Source organism: Salvelinus namaycush, chromosome 14 (genome assembly GCF_016432855.1).
Source record: "Salvelinus namaycush isolate Seneca chromosome 14, SaNama_1.0, whole genome shotgun sequence".
NCBI lineage: Eukaryota > Metazoa > Chordata > Actinopteri > Salmoniformes > Salmonidae > Salvelinus > Salvelinus namaycush.
In genome coordinates this window covers 6,404,185-6,423,160 of record NC_052320.1, presented here as the reverse complement: position 1 = coordinate 6,423,160, position 18,976 = coordinate 6,404,185, and the positions used below count along the sequence as shown (strand labels likewise).

The 18,976-nt window shown below is 45.6% G+C and overlaps 1 protein-coding gene across 5 annotated transcripts in view; it reads right to left on the bottom strand.

Moving 5' to 3' along the window:
- Positions 1-18,976, bottom strand: part of LOC120059061 (tensin-2-like) — a 70,524-nt gene that overhangs the window by 36,719 nt on the left and 14,829 nt on the right. For all 5 annotated transcript variants that reach the window (XR_005478087.1, XR_005478088.1, XM_039007842.1 and 2 more), the window contains exons 2-3: positions 7,263-7,368; positions 6,491-6,528 (exon numbers count right to left, since the gene is read on the bottom strand). Coding sequence is in view for 3 of the 5 variants with exons in the window: in XM_039007842.1 (XP_038863770.1) it covers positions 6,491-6,528; positions 7,263-7,368 (144 nt within the window). In the remaining 2 variants the exon portion in view is untranslated. The remainder of the gene's footprint in view (positions 1-6,490; positions 6,529-7,262; positions 7,369-18,976) is intronic.

Genomic DNA, 18,976 nt, shown 5'->3' with positions numbered 1-18,976 from the left:
GGTCCTGCTGCTGGGTTGTTGCCCTCCTACGGCCTCCTCCACGTCTCCTGATGTACTGGCCTGTCTCCTGGTAGCGCCTCCATGCTCTGGACACTACGCTGACAGACACAGCAAACCTTTTTGCCACAGCTCGCATTGATGTGCCATCCTGGATGAACTGCACTACCTGAGCCACTTGTGTGGGTTGTAGACTCCGTCTCATGCTACCACTAGAGTGAGAGCACCGCCAGCATTCAAAAGTGACCAAAACATCAGCCAGGAAGCATAGGAACTGAGAAGTTGTCTGTGATCACCACCTGCAGAATCACTCCTTTTTTGGGGGTGTCTTGCTAATTGCCTATAATTTCCACCTTTTGTCTATTCCATTTGCACAACAGCATGTGAAATTTATTGTCAATCAGTGTTGCTTCCTAAGTGGACAGTTTGATTTCACAGAAGTGTGATTGACTTGGAGTTACATTGTGTTGTTTAAGTGTTCCCTTTATTTTTTTGAGCAGTGTATATATATATATATATATATATATATATATATATATATATCTCTCTCTCTCTCCAGCTCTCCTCCTGTCTCTCTCTGCCCATCCCTCCTTCCCTCCCATCTTCCATTCACTCGCTCTCTCTTTCTCGCTCTCTCACTCCCTCCCTCTCTGTCCAAACAGCTGAGGGTGGGTACAGGACAGAACAGAACATATACGACAGAGGTCACATGTGTCCCTCTGGTATCGGTAATTACTGTGTGGGACTCCCAGTCATGGAGCCAGTGTCAACAACCCTCTTCCTCCCCTCTCCTCCTCCCCTCCTCCCAGTCATGGAGCCAGTGTTAACAGTGACTACAACAACCCCCTCCTCTCCTCCACCCCTCCTCCAAGTGAAACAAGTATTCAAAGAGCAATGCTGGACAAAAATAAACAGTGGTAAATAAACAGAACTGAAAAAATCTGCAAGGCGAGATTGCCAGAGATCAACATTGGAAAAATCCCATAGTAGTCAGTTCATTGTCTTTATGAACCTATAAATGGCAATATCCTGGACGTGACTCTACGGCACCAAACACATCTCCATGGTCTGCCTCTGACTTTGGCGGAGAGAGGTAGAAGACATTCTTGGGATGATAGGGAGACTTTTCAGCACTCAGAACAGAAAATAACAGGACAGTGGCCAATTACCCTGGCTTATTTCCCGTCCACCAAGGGTCATCTGGCAGAACCCCAGACCTGCTAAGTCAGCTGTCATGCTTATGGTTTTAACGCTGATCAGCATCACACTGACTCACTCATTAGTATGACCACATTAAAAACAAGCCACTCTATCTACCCCGGCAATTATCATGACTCTGTGACAGGGTGGTGACTCTGACTCCCTAACGATGATGAGACAGCCATTCTATTTCTATTCTACACTTCCTGTTGTTGATTTTAACATAAACAAATTTAGACTAGTCCTCCTAAAATAGGAGAAATGTCTTTCCTCCTGACATATTTGGGCAGCTCATCATGGGCAACGTTACCCAACCCTTAACCCTTCAATCCCTGTGGACAACTCCAGCTCACAGATAAGTTGTTCTCTACACAGAGAACACGCTGAAATAAAACACTGTTTTGGCGTATTTGTGTAATTTTGAAGTGGGATTGTTCATGAAAGAGATGAGTCAGCTGTAGGTTGTTGACTTCGTGCTTGGATGACTGACAGCAACTCCACAAGACAAGTACAAGAGAGGAAGCCACAGAGAGAAACAAGAGGGGAAGCCATAGAGAGAAGTACACAGACTTCTTTATTCTGGTCACTTTATTTTCCAGGAAATGCTTTATTCTGGGAAGAGAAGATGAAGTGCTTTTCCTGAGGGAGCACTGACAGGACAGTGAAGTAACTGTTCTGGACGACTGTGTGATCTCGCTCTCCGTAGACGATTTGAGTAAGACCTTTAAACAGGTTAACATTCACAAGGCCTTGGGGCCAGATGGATTGCCAGGACGTGTACTCAGAGCATGCGCTGATCAGCTGGCAAGTGTCTTCAATTACATGTTCAACCTCTCCCTGACCCAGTCTGCAATACCTACATGTTTCAAGCAGACCACCATAGTCCCTGTGCCCAAGAACACTAAGGTAACCTGTCTAAATGACTACCGCCCCGTAGCACTCACATCTGTAGCCATGAAATGTTTGAAGGGCTGGTCATGACTCACATCAACACCATCATCCCAGACACCCTGGACCCAATCCAATTTGCATATCGCCCCAACAGATCCACAGATGACGTAATCTTGATTGCACCCCACACTGCCCTATCCCACCTGGATAAGAGGAACACCTATGTGAGAATGTTGTTCATTGACTATAGCTCAGCGTTCAACACCATAGTGCCCTCCAAGCTCATCACTAAGCTCAGTACCCTGGGACTGAACCCCTCCCTCTGCAACTGGATCCTTGTTGCCTACCCCCAGGTTGTGAGGGTAGGCAACAACACATCCGCCACACTGACACTCAACATGGAGGCCCCTCAGGGGTGCGTGCTTAGTCCCTCCTGTACTCCCTGTTCACCCATGACTGTGTGGTCGCACACGACTCCAACACCATCATTAAGTTTGCTGACTACACGATGGTGGTAGGCCTGATCACCGATGACGATGAGACGGCCTATAGGGAGGAGGTCAAAGACCTGACAACAACCTTTCCCTCAACATCAGCAAGACAAAGGAGCTGATCGTGGACTACAGGAAACGCAGTGCCAAGCACAACCCCATCCACAGGGTTGTAGTGGAGCGGGTCGAGAGCTTCAAGTTCCTCGGTCTCCACATCACTAAGGAATAATCATGATCCACACACACCAACACAGTTGTGAAGAAGGTACGACAACACCTCTTCCCCCTAAGGAGGCAGAAAATATTTGGCATGAGCCCTCAGATCCTCAAAAAGTTCTACAGCTGCACCATTGAGAGCATCTTGACTGGCTGCATCACCGCTTGGTATGGCAACTGCTTGGCATCCGACCGTAAGGAGCTACAGAGGGTAGTGCGTATGGCCCAGTACATCACCTGGGCCGAGCTCCCTGCCATCCAAGACCTCTATACCAGGTGGTGTCAAAAGAAGGCCCTAAAAATTGTCAAAGACTCAAGCCACTCAACTCATAGAGTGTTCTCTTTGCTATCGTACGGCAAGCGGTAACGATGTACCAAGTCTGGAACCAACAAGACCCTGAACAGCTTCTACCCCCAAGCCATAAGACTGATAAATAGTTAACTAAATAGCTACCCAGACTATCTGAATTTTATCCCCTGTTGCACCAACTCTTTTGACTCATCACATACGCTGCTGCTACTGCTTATTATCTATCCTGTTGCCTAGTCACTTTGTCCCTACCCATACAGTATCTACATATCTACCTCAAGTACCACGTACCCCTCCACATCGACTCTGTACTGGTGCCCTGTATATATAGCCAAGTTATCGTTACTCATTGTGTATTTATTCCTTGTGCTATTTTTTTCTCTCTGCATTGTTGGGAAGGGCCCGTAAGTAAGCATTTCACTGTTAGTCTACACCTGTTGTTTACGAAGCATGTGACATATTCAATTTGATTTGTTTCGATTTTTTACTTTGTCACAAGGCTTATAGCAACACTTGTCTGTAAAAGGTTGTCAATTTAGTCATAATGACAGTACAGGGGTTCACAGATGCCTAGTGAATGAGGATTCCTCCAGATTCATGGAGAAAGAACGTGACAGGAAACTGAGGTATTACATACCCAACTAAGACGCTCAGGATCAAAGTGAAAAGCAGCCAAATATGATCAAGGTCTTGAAGAGAACAGCCTAACAGTGTTCAAGGTCTTGTAGAGAACAGCCTAACAGTGTTCAAGGTCTTGTAGAGAACAGCCTAACAGTGTTCAAGGTCTTGTAGAGAGCAGCCTAACAGTGTTCAAGGTCTTGTAGAGAACAGCCTAACAGTGTTCAATGTCTTATAGAGAACAGCCTAACAGTGTTCAAGGTCTTGTAGAGAACAGCCTAACAGTGTTCAAGGTCTTATAGAGAACAGCCTAACAGTGTTCAAGGTCTTGTAGAGAACAGCCTAACAGTGTTCAAGGTCTTGTAGAGAACAGCCTAACAGTGTTTAAGGTCTTGTAGAGAACAGCCTAACAGTGTTTAAGGTCTTGAAGAGAACAGCCTAACAGTGTTCAAGGTCTTGTAGAGAACAGCCTAACAGTGTTCAAGGTCTTGAAGAGAACAGCCTAACAGTGTTCAAGGTCTTGTAGAGAACAGCCTAACAGTGTTCAAGGTCTTATAGAGAACAGCCTAACAGTGTTCAAGGTCTTGTAGAGAACAGCCTAACAGTGTTCAAGGTCTTATAGAGAACAGCCTAACAGTGTTCAAGGTCTTGTAGAGAACAGCCTAACAGTGTTCAAGGTCTTGAAGAGAACAGCCTAACAGTGTTCAAGGTCTTGAAGAGAACAGCCTAACAGTGTTCAAGGTCTTGTAGAGAACAGCCTAACAGTGTTCAAGGTCTTGTAGAGAACAGCCTAACAGTGTTCAAGGTCTTGTAGAGAACAGCCTAAGAGTGTTCAAGGTCTTGTAGAGAACAGCCTAAGAGTGTTCAAGGTCTTGTAGAGAACAGCCTAACAGTGTTCAAGGTCTTGAAGAGAGCAGCCTAACAGTGTTCAAGGTCTTGTAGAGAGCAGCCTAACAGTGTTCAAGGTCTTGTAGAGAACAGCCTAACAGTGTTCAAGGTCTTGAAGAGAGCAGCCTAACAGTGTTCAAGGTCTTGTAGAGAACAGCCTAACAGTGTTCAAGGTCTTGTAGAGAACAGCCTAACAGTGTTCAAGGTCTTGTTCTAATTACAGAAAACAAGGTGAACACAACAAGATCTGGCCAGAAACTGACCTGCAAGCTCAGGTCAAGCTCTCAGAACACGATGTTTCTCTCTCCCTCTGTTCATATGTCTCCCTCTCTCTCTTTCATTCTCAATGACTGTGGTAAAGCTAAGGTTATTAAAATAGCCTCTATTGACTAGCATAACATAGGGGCTTTTTATTGAAATCAGACAGATTTTCATGGACAATAATTTATAAAACCCTCAAGGCCAGACGGATGTTGTAGCATGTGTATTTTCAGATTGTGTTTGCACTTCTGCCTGTGGTTTCAATGAGCCCCAGGCAGCTCCCTTGGATCAGAGCTTCCTAAATCCCAACCTTTCATGGTTGAGCCCCCTCAGCACTGGCTCTTAAGGCCAGTTGAGAGGCCAGAGTCCCACACCCCCAGAGGCTGGCCTGGCCGCTCCCTTCCTGGGCAGGACCGATGGCTATCACTGCCGGGACATTGCATCGGCCACCACCAGTCAACAGCCCACCCTCAGCTATGCAGCTATCATTTCCAGATCCCAACACATCCAGGCCAGGCCACAAACAACCGAGCCTATACAAAACACAACCAGGTCACAAACAACCGAGCCTATACAAAACACAACCTGGCCACAAACAACCGAGCCTATACAAAACACAACCTGGCCACAAACAACCGAGCCTATACAAAACACAACCAGGCCACAAACAACCGAGCCTATACAAAACACAACCTGGCCACAAACAACCAAGCCCAAACAGAACACAACCAGGTCACAAACAACCGAGCCTATACAAAACACAACCTGGCCACAAACAACCGAGCCTATACAAAACACAACCTGGCCACAAACAACCGAGCCTATACAAAACACAACCTGGCCACAAACAACCGAGCCTATACAAAACACAACCAGGCCACAAACAACCGAGCCTATACAAAACACAACCAGGTCACAAACAACAGAGCCCAAACAGAACACAACAGTGTGGAAATAGTATCTTCCTGACCAACAGCATTGTTTCGAGGAAACAGAGCCAGAGCTTTACAATCCACAGAACAAGAGTGACCTACATACTATGCCAGGTCTACTGCAGACCATTTCGTGCCCATTCCTTGATAGAAATCTTCAAAGATTAAACTAATATTAAAAAACCAACTGGCTATGGATTTGTATTGGTTTGCTACTTTTCAAACCCATCCCCTTATCCTCTAGGGCTATTTCCTCAAATGGAAATAGATGGTACGAAGACTGGAAAGCAATCTCTGCCACATGCCTTCTTCCATAACGCATGGCGCCAGCCGCTGCAGTCTGCCAAGTCTCTGCCTGCCCCTGGCCAAAGCTGGGCATCAATGACCCTTTCAAATGGGGCTTGGGTGCAGTCGGTCACATCAATGGCTACTAGCTCATAGCAGGGACAGGGAGGGTACACTCTTAGAAAAAAGGATTCCAAAACGGTTCTTTGGCTGTCCCTATAGAAGTAACCTTTTTGGTTCCAGGTAGAACTCTTTCTGGTTCCATGTAGAACAGTGGAAAGGGTTCTACCTGGAACCAAAAAGGGTTCTTCAAAGGGGACAGCTCTTGGTAGCACCTTTTTTCTAAGAGTGTAGAATAAGTTGAGTAAGTTACGCAGGAGTGAATCGGTTTGGAGTCTTACCTTTGCCTCGCATTTCTTGTGAGTGGCTGTTTTACACACTGGAGAGAGAAGGATGGCAACAGAGAGGGTGGGGAGACAGAAGGGAAGCATTAGTCAGGTTCATTTGGTGTATTCTATGTAGCATGTTAGCTGGTCTGAGGGTCCTTGACAACGAGCAGCTTACAGTGAGTCAGCAGCATGAGGGCTCTGACAGAGACAGAGAGCTAGATCTGACAGCTAAACAGGATCCTCTATGGAGGAAGAGGGTGGAAAGAGAGAGAGAGAGAGAGAGAGAGAGAGAGAGAGAGAGAGAGAGAGAGAGAGAGAGAGAGAGAGAGAGAGGGAGAGAGAGAGAGAGAGAGAGGAGAGAGAGGAGAAAGAGAGAGAGAGAGAGAGAGAGAGAGAGAGAGGAGAAAGAGAGAGAGAGAGGAGAAAGAGAGAGAGAGAGAGAGAAAGAGAGAGAGAGAGAGAGAGAGAGAGAGAGAGAGAGAGAGAGAGAGAGAGAGAGAGAGAGGAGAAAGAGAGAGAGAGAGAGAGAGAGAGAGAGAGAGAGAGAGAGAGAGAGAGAGGAGAAAGAGAGAGGAGAAAGAGAGAGAGCGAGCGAGAGAGAGAGAGAAAGAGAGGGAGAGAGAGAGAGAGAGAGAGGAGAAAGAGAGAGAGAGAGAGAGAGAGAGAGAGAGAGAGGAGAAAGAGAGAGAGAAAGAGAGAGAGAGAGAGAGAGAGAGAGAGAGAGAGAGAGAGAGAGAGAGAGAGAGAGAGAGAGAGAGAGAGAGAGAGAGAGAAAGAGACTCACCTCGGCAAAAGGACCCCGTGTTGTCCACACTCTGACGACACACCCCACACTGACGGTTCTTCTTAAAGGTCTTCTCCTTGAAGACATGGGGCTCCCCCTTCCCTGTCTACCAACACACAGGTACACACACAGTCAGAAACCCAGTACGTAGGGAGTAGCAAGCACACACTAGAGGATTCTTGGTGTGTTTGAGTGACAGGAGCTTTGCTGTCAGGTGTTTTTTCTGCTCCAGAATCTCTAGATGGTTGGTTGTGTAACGGAGGTAATCCTTCTAGTAACACGCCCATGATCCTACTGTGTTTCACAACATGAACTTGGCTATAAACATGAGGTGCATGTCTCATGGCATGGTAACTAAGAACATGTCAACACGGGAACACATGGTTGCTCTGCTCTTACACACACAGACACACACACCCCTCTCTCTGAGTCATGAACTAAGGTAAGAAACAGAAGTAAAAAAGACACCCACTCAGGTATACTGAGGAAAAATCCACCAGCTAATGTAAATCCTCAGAAGTGGCCACGCATGTCCGTGTGTCCCTGTCCGTGTGTCCATGTCTGTGTGTCCCTGTCCGTGTGTCCCTGTCCGTGTGTCCATGTCTGTGTGTCCCTGTCCGTGTGTCCATGTCCGTGTGTCCTTGTCCGTGTGTCCATGTCTGTGTGTCCCTGTCCGTGTGTCCATGTCCGTGTGTCCCTGTCCGTGTGTCCCTGTCCGTGTGTCCGTGTCCGTGTGTCCGTGTGTCCCTGTCCGTGTGTCCATGTCCGTGTGTCCATGTCCGTGTGTCCCTGTCCCTGTCCGTGTGTCCATGTCCGTGTGTCCCTGTCCGTGTGTCCCTGTCCGTGTGTCCGTGTGTCCATGTCTGTGTGTCCCTGTCCGTGTGTCCCTGTCCGTGTGTCCGTGTGTCCCTGTCCGTGTGTCCCTGTCTGTGTGTCCATGTCCGTGTGTCCCTGTCCGTGTGTCCCTGTCCGTGTGTCCCTGTCCGTGTGTCCCTGTCCGTGTGTCCGTGTGTCCATGTCCGTGTGTCCCTGTCCGTGTGTCCCTGTCCGTGTGTCCCTGTCCGTGTGTCCCTGTCTGTGTGTCCATGTCCGTGTGTCCCTGTCTGTGTGTCCCTGTCCGTGTGTCCCTGTCCGTGTGTCCGTGTGTCCCTGTCTGTGTGTCCCTGTCTGTGTGTCCCTGTCCATGTCAGTACACTCTATTTACCGCCTCAAAGCCAGTCTGTTTTCATTAGTCTGCAAATCAGACTGATAAACATAAAGAACCTTTGTTACTGCGGAGCGTGTTTCCCCTCTTCAATAAAAGGGCTGTTTGCACACTTTCCCTTCCGCTACGACTGGGAACTATTTGGACAGCTGACATGAGACTGTGCTTATCATGTTCACTACGCCACTGTGTGGACACCAGGACAGGCACCATCCGCCTGCCTCACCATCCCCATCCACGGCCTCCCTCACCACTGACCCCAAGCATGCCAGGCATGAGACTAAACCCCTGGCTCTCTGACAACTAATTGTCTGTTTGTCTGTCTGCCACCATGAAGTGGACGGGGAACACAGTTTAAATAGAGACAGTGATTAACTGCAAGCCGATCATTGCGTGTGAGTAAAATACTGTGGTCAGTTTCACAGACTGGGCGTGGTTTCGCAACATTTCTGCGTAGGACACGATCACCACCTGGCAGACAGACAGACAGACTGCAGCTCCTGCATACTCTGGCACAGGAGGTTGATGTCACCTTAATTGGGGAGGACAGGCTCGTGGTAATGGCTGGAGCAGAATGGTTGGAATGGTATCAAATACATAAAACCCATGGTTTCCATGATTTCCATGTATTTGATGCCATTCCATTCGCTCCGTTCCAGCCATTATTATGAGCCGTTTCCCGCTCAGCAGCCTCCTGTGTACCACGGGTTGCGTTCAGAAAGGTGCAATGTACTGACTGTCGCAGAGATAAAAAGCTGACACGATTCCTTACTTTACTTTTCAGAGAGAGATCTCTGTAATTGGGAACATTTCACAGCATTGTGCCATATTGAATGCGGCCCTGGATACTGACATAAGCACCAAGTCTAGGTCCAAAAGGCTTCTTAACAGCTTCTACCCCCAAGCCATAAGACTCCTGAACAGCTAATTAAATGGCTACCCAGACTATTTGCATTGTCCCCCCCACCCCCATTTTTACGCTGCTGCTTCTCTCTGTTTATTATCTATGTATAGTCACTTTACCCCAACCTACATGTACATATTACCTCAATTACCTTGACTAACCACACATTGACTCTGTACCGGTACCCCCTCTATATAGCCTTGCTACTGTTATTTTATTGTTGCTCCTTAATTATTTGTTATTTTTCTATTTACATTTTTTATTGTATTTGTTTTTTACTTCAGTTTATTTTAGTAAATACTTTCTTGACACTTTTTTTCTTAAAACGGCATTGTTGGATAAGGGCTTGTAAGTAAGCATTTCACTGAGATGTGAGGAGAGGAGGGAGGAAAAGAAAGATGTGAGGAGAGGGGGAGGAAAAGAGAGATGTGAGGAGAGGGGGAGGAAAAGAGAGATGTGAGGAGAGGAGTGGGGAAAAGAGAGATGTGAGGAGAGGGGGAGGAAAAGAGAGATGTGAGGAGAGGGGGAGGAAAAGAGAGATGTGAGGAGAGGAGGGGGGAAAAGAGAGATGTGAGGAGAGGGGGAGGAAAAGAGAGATGTGAGGAGAGGAGGGAGGAAAAGAGAGATGTGAGGAGAGGAGGGAGGAAAAGAGAGATGTGAGGAGAGGAGGGAGGAAAAGAGAGATGTGAGGAGAGGAGGGAGGAAAAGAGAGATGTGAGGAGAGGAGGGGGGAAAAGAGAGATGTGAGGAGAGGGGGAGGAAAAGAGAGATGTGAGGAGAGGAGGGAGGAAAAGAGAGATGTGAGGAGAGGAGGGAGGAAAAGAGAGATGTGAGGAGAGGAGGGAGGAAAAGAGAGATGTGAGGAGAGGAGGGAGGAAAAGAGAGATGTGAGGAGAGGAGGGAGGAAAAGAGAGATGTGAGGAGAGGGGGAGGAAAAGAGAGATGTGAGGAGAGGAGGGGGGAAAAGAGAGATGTGAGGAGAGGGGGAGGAAAAGAGAGATGTGAGGAGAGGAGGGAGGAAAAGAGAGATGTGAGGAGAGGAGGGAGGAAAAGAGAGATGTGAGGAGAGGGGGGAGGAAAAGAGAGATGTAGTCATTTTTATTGAACCTTCATTTTGACAGGGAAGACATATTGAGACCTAGGTCTCTTTTACAAATGTGCCCTGTATAATACAATATAAATATACACATTATATGCTACGCACAAATAAAACATCACAAATCACCCCCAAAAAACGTTACATTCCTCCACAAATAAATCCCCAATCAATACTTTAAATTGCCCGAACGGAACCAGAACATCATGATTACACGTATTTTTTATGTGTTCCAGCAATAAGGTGCATTAAAACTAAAAACAGATTTACAAAACTCGGTGGAGACCCTCGGAACCTCAGTAGTTAACCAATCCTGTGAAGTATAGACAAGTAAGGTGTCTATACTTCAACAGCAAAGTTAGATAAGACAGAAGTTTATGAAGATGGCCTTGTAATCAAAAAGGGAGTAATGTAGAGATCTACGGGTCTTTAGCGAAGTCCAGCCAAAAATGTTGATACGGGATACAGTGCTGAGTATCAAAACTGTCACCTGTAACAAAACGAAGGGCACTACGGTACATCCAAAGCTTAAAGAGTAGTAGCAGCTGCACTTTGATAAATAACATCACCATAATCAAGAACAGATAAAAAAAGGTTTACTGAATAATCTGCTTCCTACTGCTTAGAGAAAGACACAATCTGTTTCTGTAGAAAAAGCTAACTTTAAATCTTAGCTCATCCATATGTTTTTTAAACATCAAATCCATATCAATCCAAATCCAAACCCTGATTGGTTTACATTCAATATACACTGCTCAAAAAAATAAAGGGAACACTAAAATAACACATCCTAGATCTGAATGAATGAACTATTCTTATTAAATACTTTTTTCTTTACATAGTTGAATGTGCTGACAACAAAATCACACAAAAATTATCAATGGAAATCAAATTTATCAACCCATGGAGGTCTGGATTTGGAGTCACACTCAAAATTAAAGTGGAAAACCACACTACAGGCTGATCCAACTTTGATGTAATGTCCTTAAAACAAGTCAAAATGAGGCTCAGTAGTGTGTGTGGCCTCCACGTGCCTGTATGACCTCCCTACAACGCCTGGGCATGCTCCTGATGAGGTGGCGGATGGTCTCCTGAGGGATCTCCTCCCGGACCTGGACTAAAGCATCCGCCAACTCCTGGACAGTCTGTGGTGCAACGTGGCGTTGGTGGATGGAGCGAGACATGATGTCCCAGATGTGCTCAATTGGATTCAGGTCTGGGGAACGGGCGGGCCAGTCCATAGCATCAATGCCTTCCTCTTGCAGAAACTGCTGACACACTCCAGCCACATGAGGTCTAGCATTGTCTTGCATTAGGAGGAACCCAGGGCCAACCGCACCAGCATATGGTCTCACAAGGGGTCTGAGGATCTCATCTCGGTAACTAATGGCAGTCAGGCTACCTCTGGCAAGCCCATGGAGGGCTGTGCGGCCCCCCAAAGAAATGCCACCCCACACCATGACTGACCCACCGCCAAACCGGTCATGCTGGAGGATGTTGCAGGCAGCAGAACATTCTCTACGGCGTCTCCAGACTGTCACGTCTGTCACATGTGCTCAGTGTGAAGCTGCTTTAATCTGTGAAGAGCACAGGGCGCCAGTGGCGAATTTGCCAATCTTGGTGTTCTCTGGCAAATGCCAAACGTCCTGCACGGTGTTGGGCTGTAAGCACAACCCCCACCTGTGGACGTCGGGCCCTCATACCACCCTCATGGAGTCTGTTTCTGACCGTTTGAGCAGACACATGCACATTTGTGGCCTGCTGGAGGTAATTTTGCAGGGCTCTGGCAGTGCTCCTTCTGCTCCTTCTTGCACAAAGGCGGAGGTAGTGGTCCTGCTGCTGGGTTGTTGCCCTCCTACGGCCTCCTCCACGTCTCCTGATGTACTGGCCTGTCTCCTGGTAGCGCCTCCATGCTCTGGACACTACGCTGACAGACACAGCAAACCTTCTTGCCACAGCTCGCATTGATGTGCCATCCTGGATGAGCTGCACTACCTGAGCCACTTGTGTGGGTTGTAGACTCCGTCTCATGCTACCACTAGAGTGAAAGCACCGCCAGCATTCAAAAGTGACCAAAACATCAGCCAGGAAGCATAGGAACTGAGAAGTGGTCTGTGGTCACCACCTGCAGAACCACTCCTTTATTGGGGGTGTCTTGCTAATTGCCTATAATTTCCACCTGTTGTCTATTCCATTTACACAACAGCATGTGAAATTTATTGTCAATCAGTGTTGCTTCCTAAGTGGACAGTTTGATTTCACAGAAGTGTGATTGACTTGGAGTTACATTGTGTTGTTTAAGTGTTCCCTTTATTTTTGTGAGCAGTGTACATTTCTCAGATAAAAACAAGCAAAGTTGTACATTTACCAAGGATTCGAAAATCTTAACTAGACAAGGAAGCCTTGAAATGGGGCGATAATGATTAAGATCACTATTATACCCGTCCTTATGGAGTGGCAGAACAAGAGCTGATTTCCATACTTTTGGAATATTTCCTGAGAACAATGTTGAATAAAAAATGTGTGTTATTGAGCCGACAACGATGGGCGCTGCACACTTAAACAGACAAGGATCCAATTGGTCGGCTCCTGTGGATATCATGTTGTCCATTGCTAGCAAAGCATCCAGGTCTTCAAAAAGAAAATCTTTGACTACGATTTCTCTGATCATTCAGCAAATTTCCCCAATCAGCATCCAGCCCAATAGCATTGTGAATAGGTTTAGAAGTTCTTTCAAAGAGATAGCCAGCTAAAATAAAATGGTGATTAAATGCATCAATGATGGCATTTTTTCCGTAATGAGGCCAGTGTCTGAATAAATTTGTTGTGGCAGAGAGTAGGAAGTAGAACCCTTCATGGATTAGACAGTTTTCCAGAATTTTGCTGGGTTCCCAATACAATCTGAAAGAGAGGTTACATAATAATCAGATTTAGACTTTCTGATTTGTTTTACACAATGATTCCTCAGTTCCTTACAAACTTGACAGTCTGTGTTCCTGGCCTTGACCCAAGCATTATCTCTTTTGTGAATTAGTTTTGATAATTCCAGATTGTAGCAGGATTTCAATCTACCTTTAACCCTTCATTTTTGGAAGGGAGCATGATTATCCAAAATAGTATTGAAGAATTACAACATGATGATGGCGCCGACGGAGATGGCAGCATCGCGACTAGCTCTTAGGAAACTTCGCAGTATTTTGTTTTTTTATGTACTATTTTTTTACATTATTAGCTCAGGAAATGTTTTGTGTCATTACATACAGCCGGGAAGAAGTATTGGATATTAGAGGGGCGGTAACTCACCAGAGCTACCATCGTTACGACCAGGAATACGACTTCCCTGGAGCAGATCCTTTGTTCACTCTCCCCAGAGAAATTTAACTTATTCCAGAGGCCGACCCAAAACATCGCCGATGGAGGAGAGGCACTCGAGGCGACCTGCTGGTTCGACTTAGTAGGTGCGCACACCACCCACCGCTTCCGAGTATATTACTTGCTAATGTTCAGTCTTTGGATAACAAAGTTGATAAGTTTAGAGCAAGGATTTTTTTCCAGAGAGACATCGGCGCCTGTAACATACTTTGTTTCACGGAAACATGGCTCACTCAGGATACTCTGTCGGAGTCAGTAAAGCCAGCAGGATTCTCAGTACATCACGCAGACAAGAATAAATATCTCTCCGGGAAGCAGAAGGGCAGAGGGGTGCGTTTCATGATTAACGACTCATGGTGTAATTCTAGGAACATACAGGAACTCCAGTCTTTTTGTTCACCCGACCTTGAATACCTCACAATTAAATGCCGACCATATTATCTACCAAGAGAATTCTCCTCTGTCATTGCCACAGCCGTTTACATCCCCCCTCATGCCGATACCACGATGGCCCTCAAAGAACTTCACTGGACTTTATGCAAACTGGAAAGCACATATCCCGAGGCTGCATTTATTGTAGTTAGGGATTTTAACAAAGCAAATTTGAGGACTAGGCTGCCAAAGTCCTATCAACATATCGATGGTACTACTCGCGCTGCTAAGACTCTCGACCATTGCTATTCAAACTTCCGGAATGCTTACAAAACCCTCCCCCGCCCTCCTTTTGGCAAATCTGACCATGACTCCATCTTCCTCCTCCCTTCCTATAGGCAGAAACTCAAACAGGAAGTACTCATGCTAAGAACTATTCAACACTGGTCAGACCAATCAGAATCCACATTGTTTTGATCACGCGGACTGGGATATGTTCCAGGTAGATTGCAAAAATAATCTGGACTCATACACAGATACGTTGACTGAGTATATAAGGAAGTGTATAGGATATGTAGTACCCACTCTGACTATTAAAACCTACCCTAAACAGAAACTGTGGACAGATGGTAGCATTCGCGAAACTATAGCGCGAACAACTGCATTTAACCATGGCAAGGTGACGGGGAATATAGCATAATATAAACAGTGTAGTTATTCACTCCGCAAGGCAATCAAACAAGCTAAACGTCAGTATAGAGATAAAGTGGAGTCGCAATTCAATGGCTCAGACACGAGATGTATGTTCCAGGGTCTACAGACATTCACAGACTACAAAAGGAAAACCAGCCACGTCTCCGAGACCGACGTCTTGCTTCCGGACAGGCTAAACACATTCTTTGCTCGGTTTGAGGATAACACAGTGCCACCGACACGGCCCGCTACCAAGGACTGTGGGCTCTCCTTCTCCATGGCTGATAAGAGTAAAAAATGTATATGTGTTAACCCTCGCAAGGCTGCAGGCCCAGACGACATCCCTAGCCGAGTCCTCAGAGCATGCACAGACCAGCTGGCTTGTGTGTTTACGGGCATATTCAATCTCTCCCTATCCCAGTCCGCAGTCCCCACATGCTTCAAGATGGCCACCATTGTTCCTGTACCCAAGAAGGCAAAGCTAACTGAACTTAATGACTATCGCCCCGTAGCACTCACCTCTGTCATCATAAAGTGCTTTGAGAGACTAGTCAAGGATCATATCACGTCTACCTTACCTGCCACCCTAGACCCACTTCAATTTGCTTACCACACCAATAGATCCACAGACAATGCAATCGCCATCACTCTGCACACTGTCCTATCCCATCTGGACAAGAGGAATACATATGTAAGAATGCTGATTATTGACTATAGCTCAGCATTCAACACCATAGTACCCTCCAAGCTCATCAGTAAGCTCGAGTTCCTGGTTCTGAACCCCGCCGTGTGCAACTGGGTCCTGGACTTCCTGTCAGGCCGCCCCCAGGTGGTGAAGGTAGGAAACATCACCTCCACTCCGCTGATCCTCAACACTGGGGCCCCACAAGGGTGCATGCTCAGCCCCCTCCTCCACTCCCTGTTCACCCATGACTGCGTGGCCAAGCACACCTCCAACTCAATCATCAAGTTGCAGATGACACAACAGCAGTAAGCTTGATTACCAACGATGACGAGACAGCCTACAGGGAGGAGTGTGGTGCCTGGAAAACAACCTCTCACTCAACGTCAACAAAACAAAGGAGATGATCGTGACTTCAGGAAACAGCAAAGGGTGCACCCCCCTATCCACATCGACGGGAAACGCAGTGGAGAAGGTGGAAAGCTTCAAGTTCCTTGGCGTACACATCACTGACAAACTGAAATGGACCACCCACACAAACAGTGTGGCGAAGAAGGCGCAACAGAGCCTCTTCAACCTCAGGAGGCTAGATAAATTTGGCTTGTCACCTAAAACCCTCACAAACTTTTACAGATGCACAATTGAAAGCATCCTGTCAGGCTATATCACCGCCTGGTACGGCAACTGCACTGCTCGCAACCACAAGGCTCTCCAGAAGGTGGTTACCGGGGGCAAACTACCTGCTCTCCAGGACACCTACAGCACCCGATGTCAAAGGAAGGCCAAAAAAATCATCAAGGACATCAACCACCCGAGCCACAGCCTGTTCACCTCGCTATCATCCACAAGGCGAGGTCAGTACAGATGCATCAAAGCTGGACCCGAGAGACTGAAAAACCGCTTCTATCTCAAGGCCATCAGACTGTTAAACAGCCAACACTAGCACATTAGAGGCTGCCACTTTAAGGAATGGAACACTAGTCACTTGAATAATGTTTATATATCTGGCATTACTCATCTCATATGTATATACTGTATTCTATACTATTCTACGGTATCTTAGCCACTTAATAATGTTTATATATCTGGCATTACTCAGCTCATATGTATATAGTGTATTTTATACTATTCTACTGTATCTTAGTCCGTTCCGCTCTGACATCACTCGTCCATATACGTACAGTTGAAGCCGGAAGTTAACATGCACTTAGGTTGGAGTCATTAAAACTCGTTTTTCAACCACTCCACAAATTTCTTGTTAACAAACTATAGTTTTGGCGGGACAACTACTTTGTGCATGACACAAGTCATTTTTCCAACAATTATTTACAGACAGATTATTAAACTTCCAGTGGATCACAATTCCAGTGGGTCAGTAGTTTACGTACACTAAGTTGACTGTCCCTTTAAACACCTTAGAAAATTCCAGAAAATGATGTCATGGCTTCAGAAGCTTCTGTTAGGCTAATTGACATCATTTGAGTCAATTGGAGGTGTAACTGTGGATGTATTTCAAGGCCTACCTTCAAACTCAGTGCCTCTTTGCTTGACATCATGGGAAAATCAAAAGAAATCAGCCAAGACCTCAGAAAACAAATTGTAGACCTCCACAAGTCTGGTTCATCCTTGGGAGCAATTTCCAAACACCTGAAGGTACCACGTTCATCTGTACAAACAATAGTACGCAAGTATAAACACCATGGGACCATGCAGCCGTCATACCGCTCAGGAAGGAGACGCCTTCTGTCTCCTAGAGATGAACGTACTTTGGTGCGAAAAGTGCAAATCAATCCCAGAACAACAGCAAAGGACCTTGTGAAGATGCTGGAGGAAACGGGTACAAAAGTATCTATATCCACAGTAAAACGAGTCCTATATCGACATAACCTGAAAGGCCGCTCAGAAAGGAAGAAGCCACTGCTCCAAAACCTCCATAATAAAGCCAGACTACGGTTTGCAACTGCACATGGGGACAAAGATCGTACTTTTTGGAGAAATGTCCTCTGGTCTGATGAAACAAAAATAGAACTGTTTGGCCATAATGACCATCATTATGTTTGGAGGAAAAAGGGGGATGCTTGCAAGCCGAAGAACACCATCCCAACCGTGAAGCACGGGGGTGGCAACATCATGTTGTGCTTTGCTGCAGTAGGGACTGGTGCACTTCACAAAATAGATCACGTCATGAGGAAGGGAAATTATGTGGATATATTGAAGCAACATCTCAAGACATCAGTCAGGAAGTTAAAGCTTGGTCGCAAATGGGTCTTCCAAATGGACAATGACCCCAAGCATACTTTCACAGTTGTGGCAAAATGGCTTAAGGACAACAAAGACAAGGTATTGGAGAGGCCATCACAAAGCCCTGACCTCAATTCTATAGAAAATGTGTGGGCAGAACTGAAAAAGCATGTGCGAGCAAGGAGGCCTACAGACCTGACTCAGTTACACCAGCTCTGTCAGGAGGAATGGTCCAAAATTCATCCAACTTATTGTGGGAAGCTTGTGGAAGGCTACCCGAAACGTTTAACCCAAGTTAAACAATTTGAAGGCAATGCTACCAAATACTAATTGAGTGTATGTAAACTTCTGACCCACTGGGAATGTGATGAAAGAATTAAAAGCTGAAATAAATCATTCTCTCTACTATTATTCTTACATTTCACATTCTTAAAATAAAGTGGTGATCCTAACTAACCTAAGACAGGGGATTTGTACTCAGATTAAATGTCAGGAATTATTACAAACTGAGTTTAAATGTATTTGGCTAAGGTGTATGTAAACTTCTGACTTCAATTGTATATAGTTTTAATTCATTCCTACTTAGATTTGTGTGTATTGGGTATATGTTGTGTAATTTGTTAGATATGACTTATTGGATATTACTGCACTGTTGGAGCTAGAAGCACAAGCATTTCGCTACACCCACAGTAACATCTGATAATCACGTGTATATGACCAATACAATTTTATTTTATTTTATTTGACATCTGCAAAGAAGCTGAAAAGCTAAATCAGGTTAGGTAATATTCAAATTCAAATTCAAGCTGCTTTATTGGCATGAAAAACATTGTGTCAATATTGCCAAAGCAACAATGTATACAATATACATTGTAATAAAATTATAAACAATGACAAATAATAATATAGAATGGCAGTAAATAATAAACAAAATTAAATATAAAAATAGTAACAATAAAATGGTAATGTCACGTTCCTGACCTGTTTTCTGTTGTTTTGTATGTGTTTGACGGTCAGGGCGTGAGTTTGGGTGGGTAGTCTATGTTATGTGTTTCTGTGTTGGTTTAAGGGTGACCTGATATGGCTCTCAATTAGAGGCAGGTGGTTTTCATTTCCTCTGATTGAGAGCCATATTAAGGTAGGTGTTTTC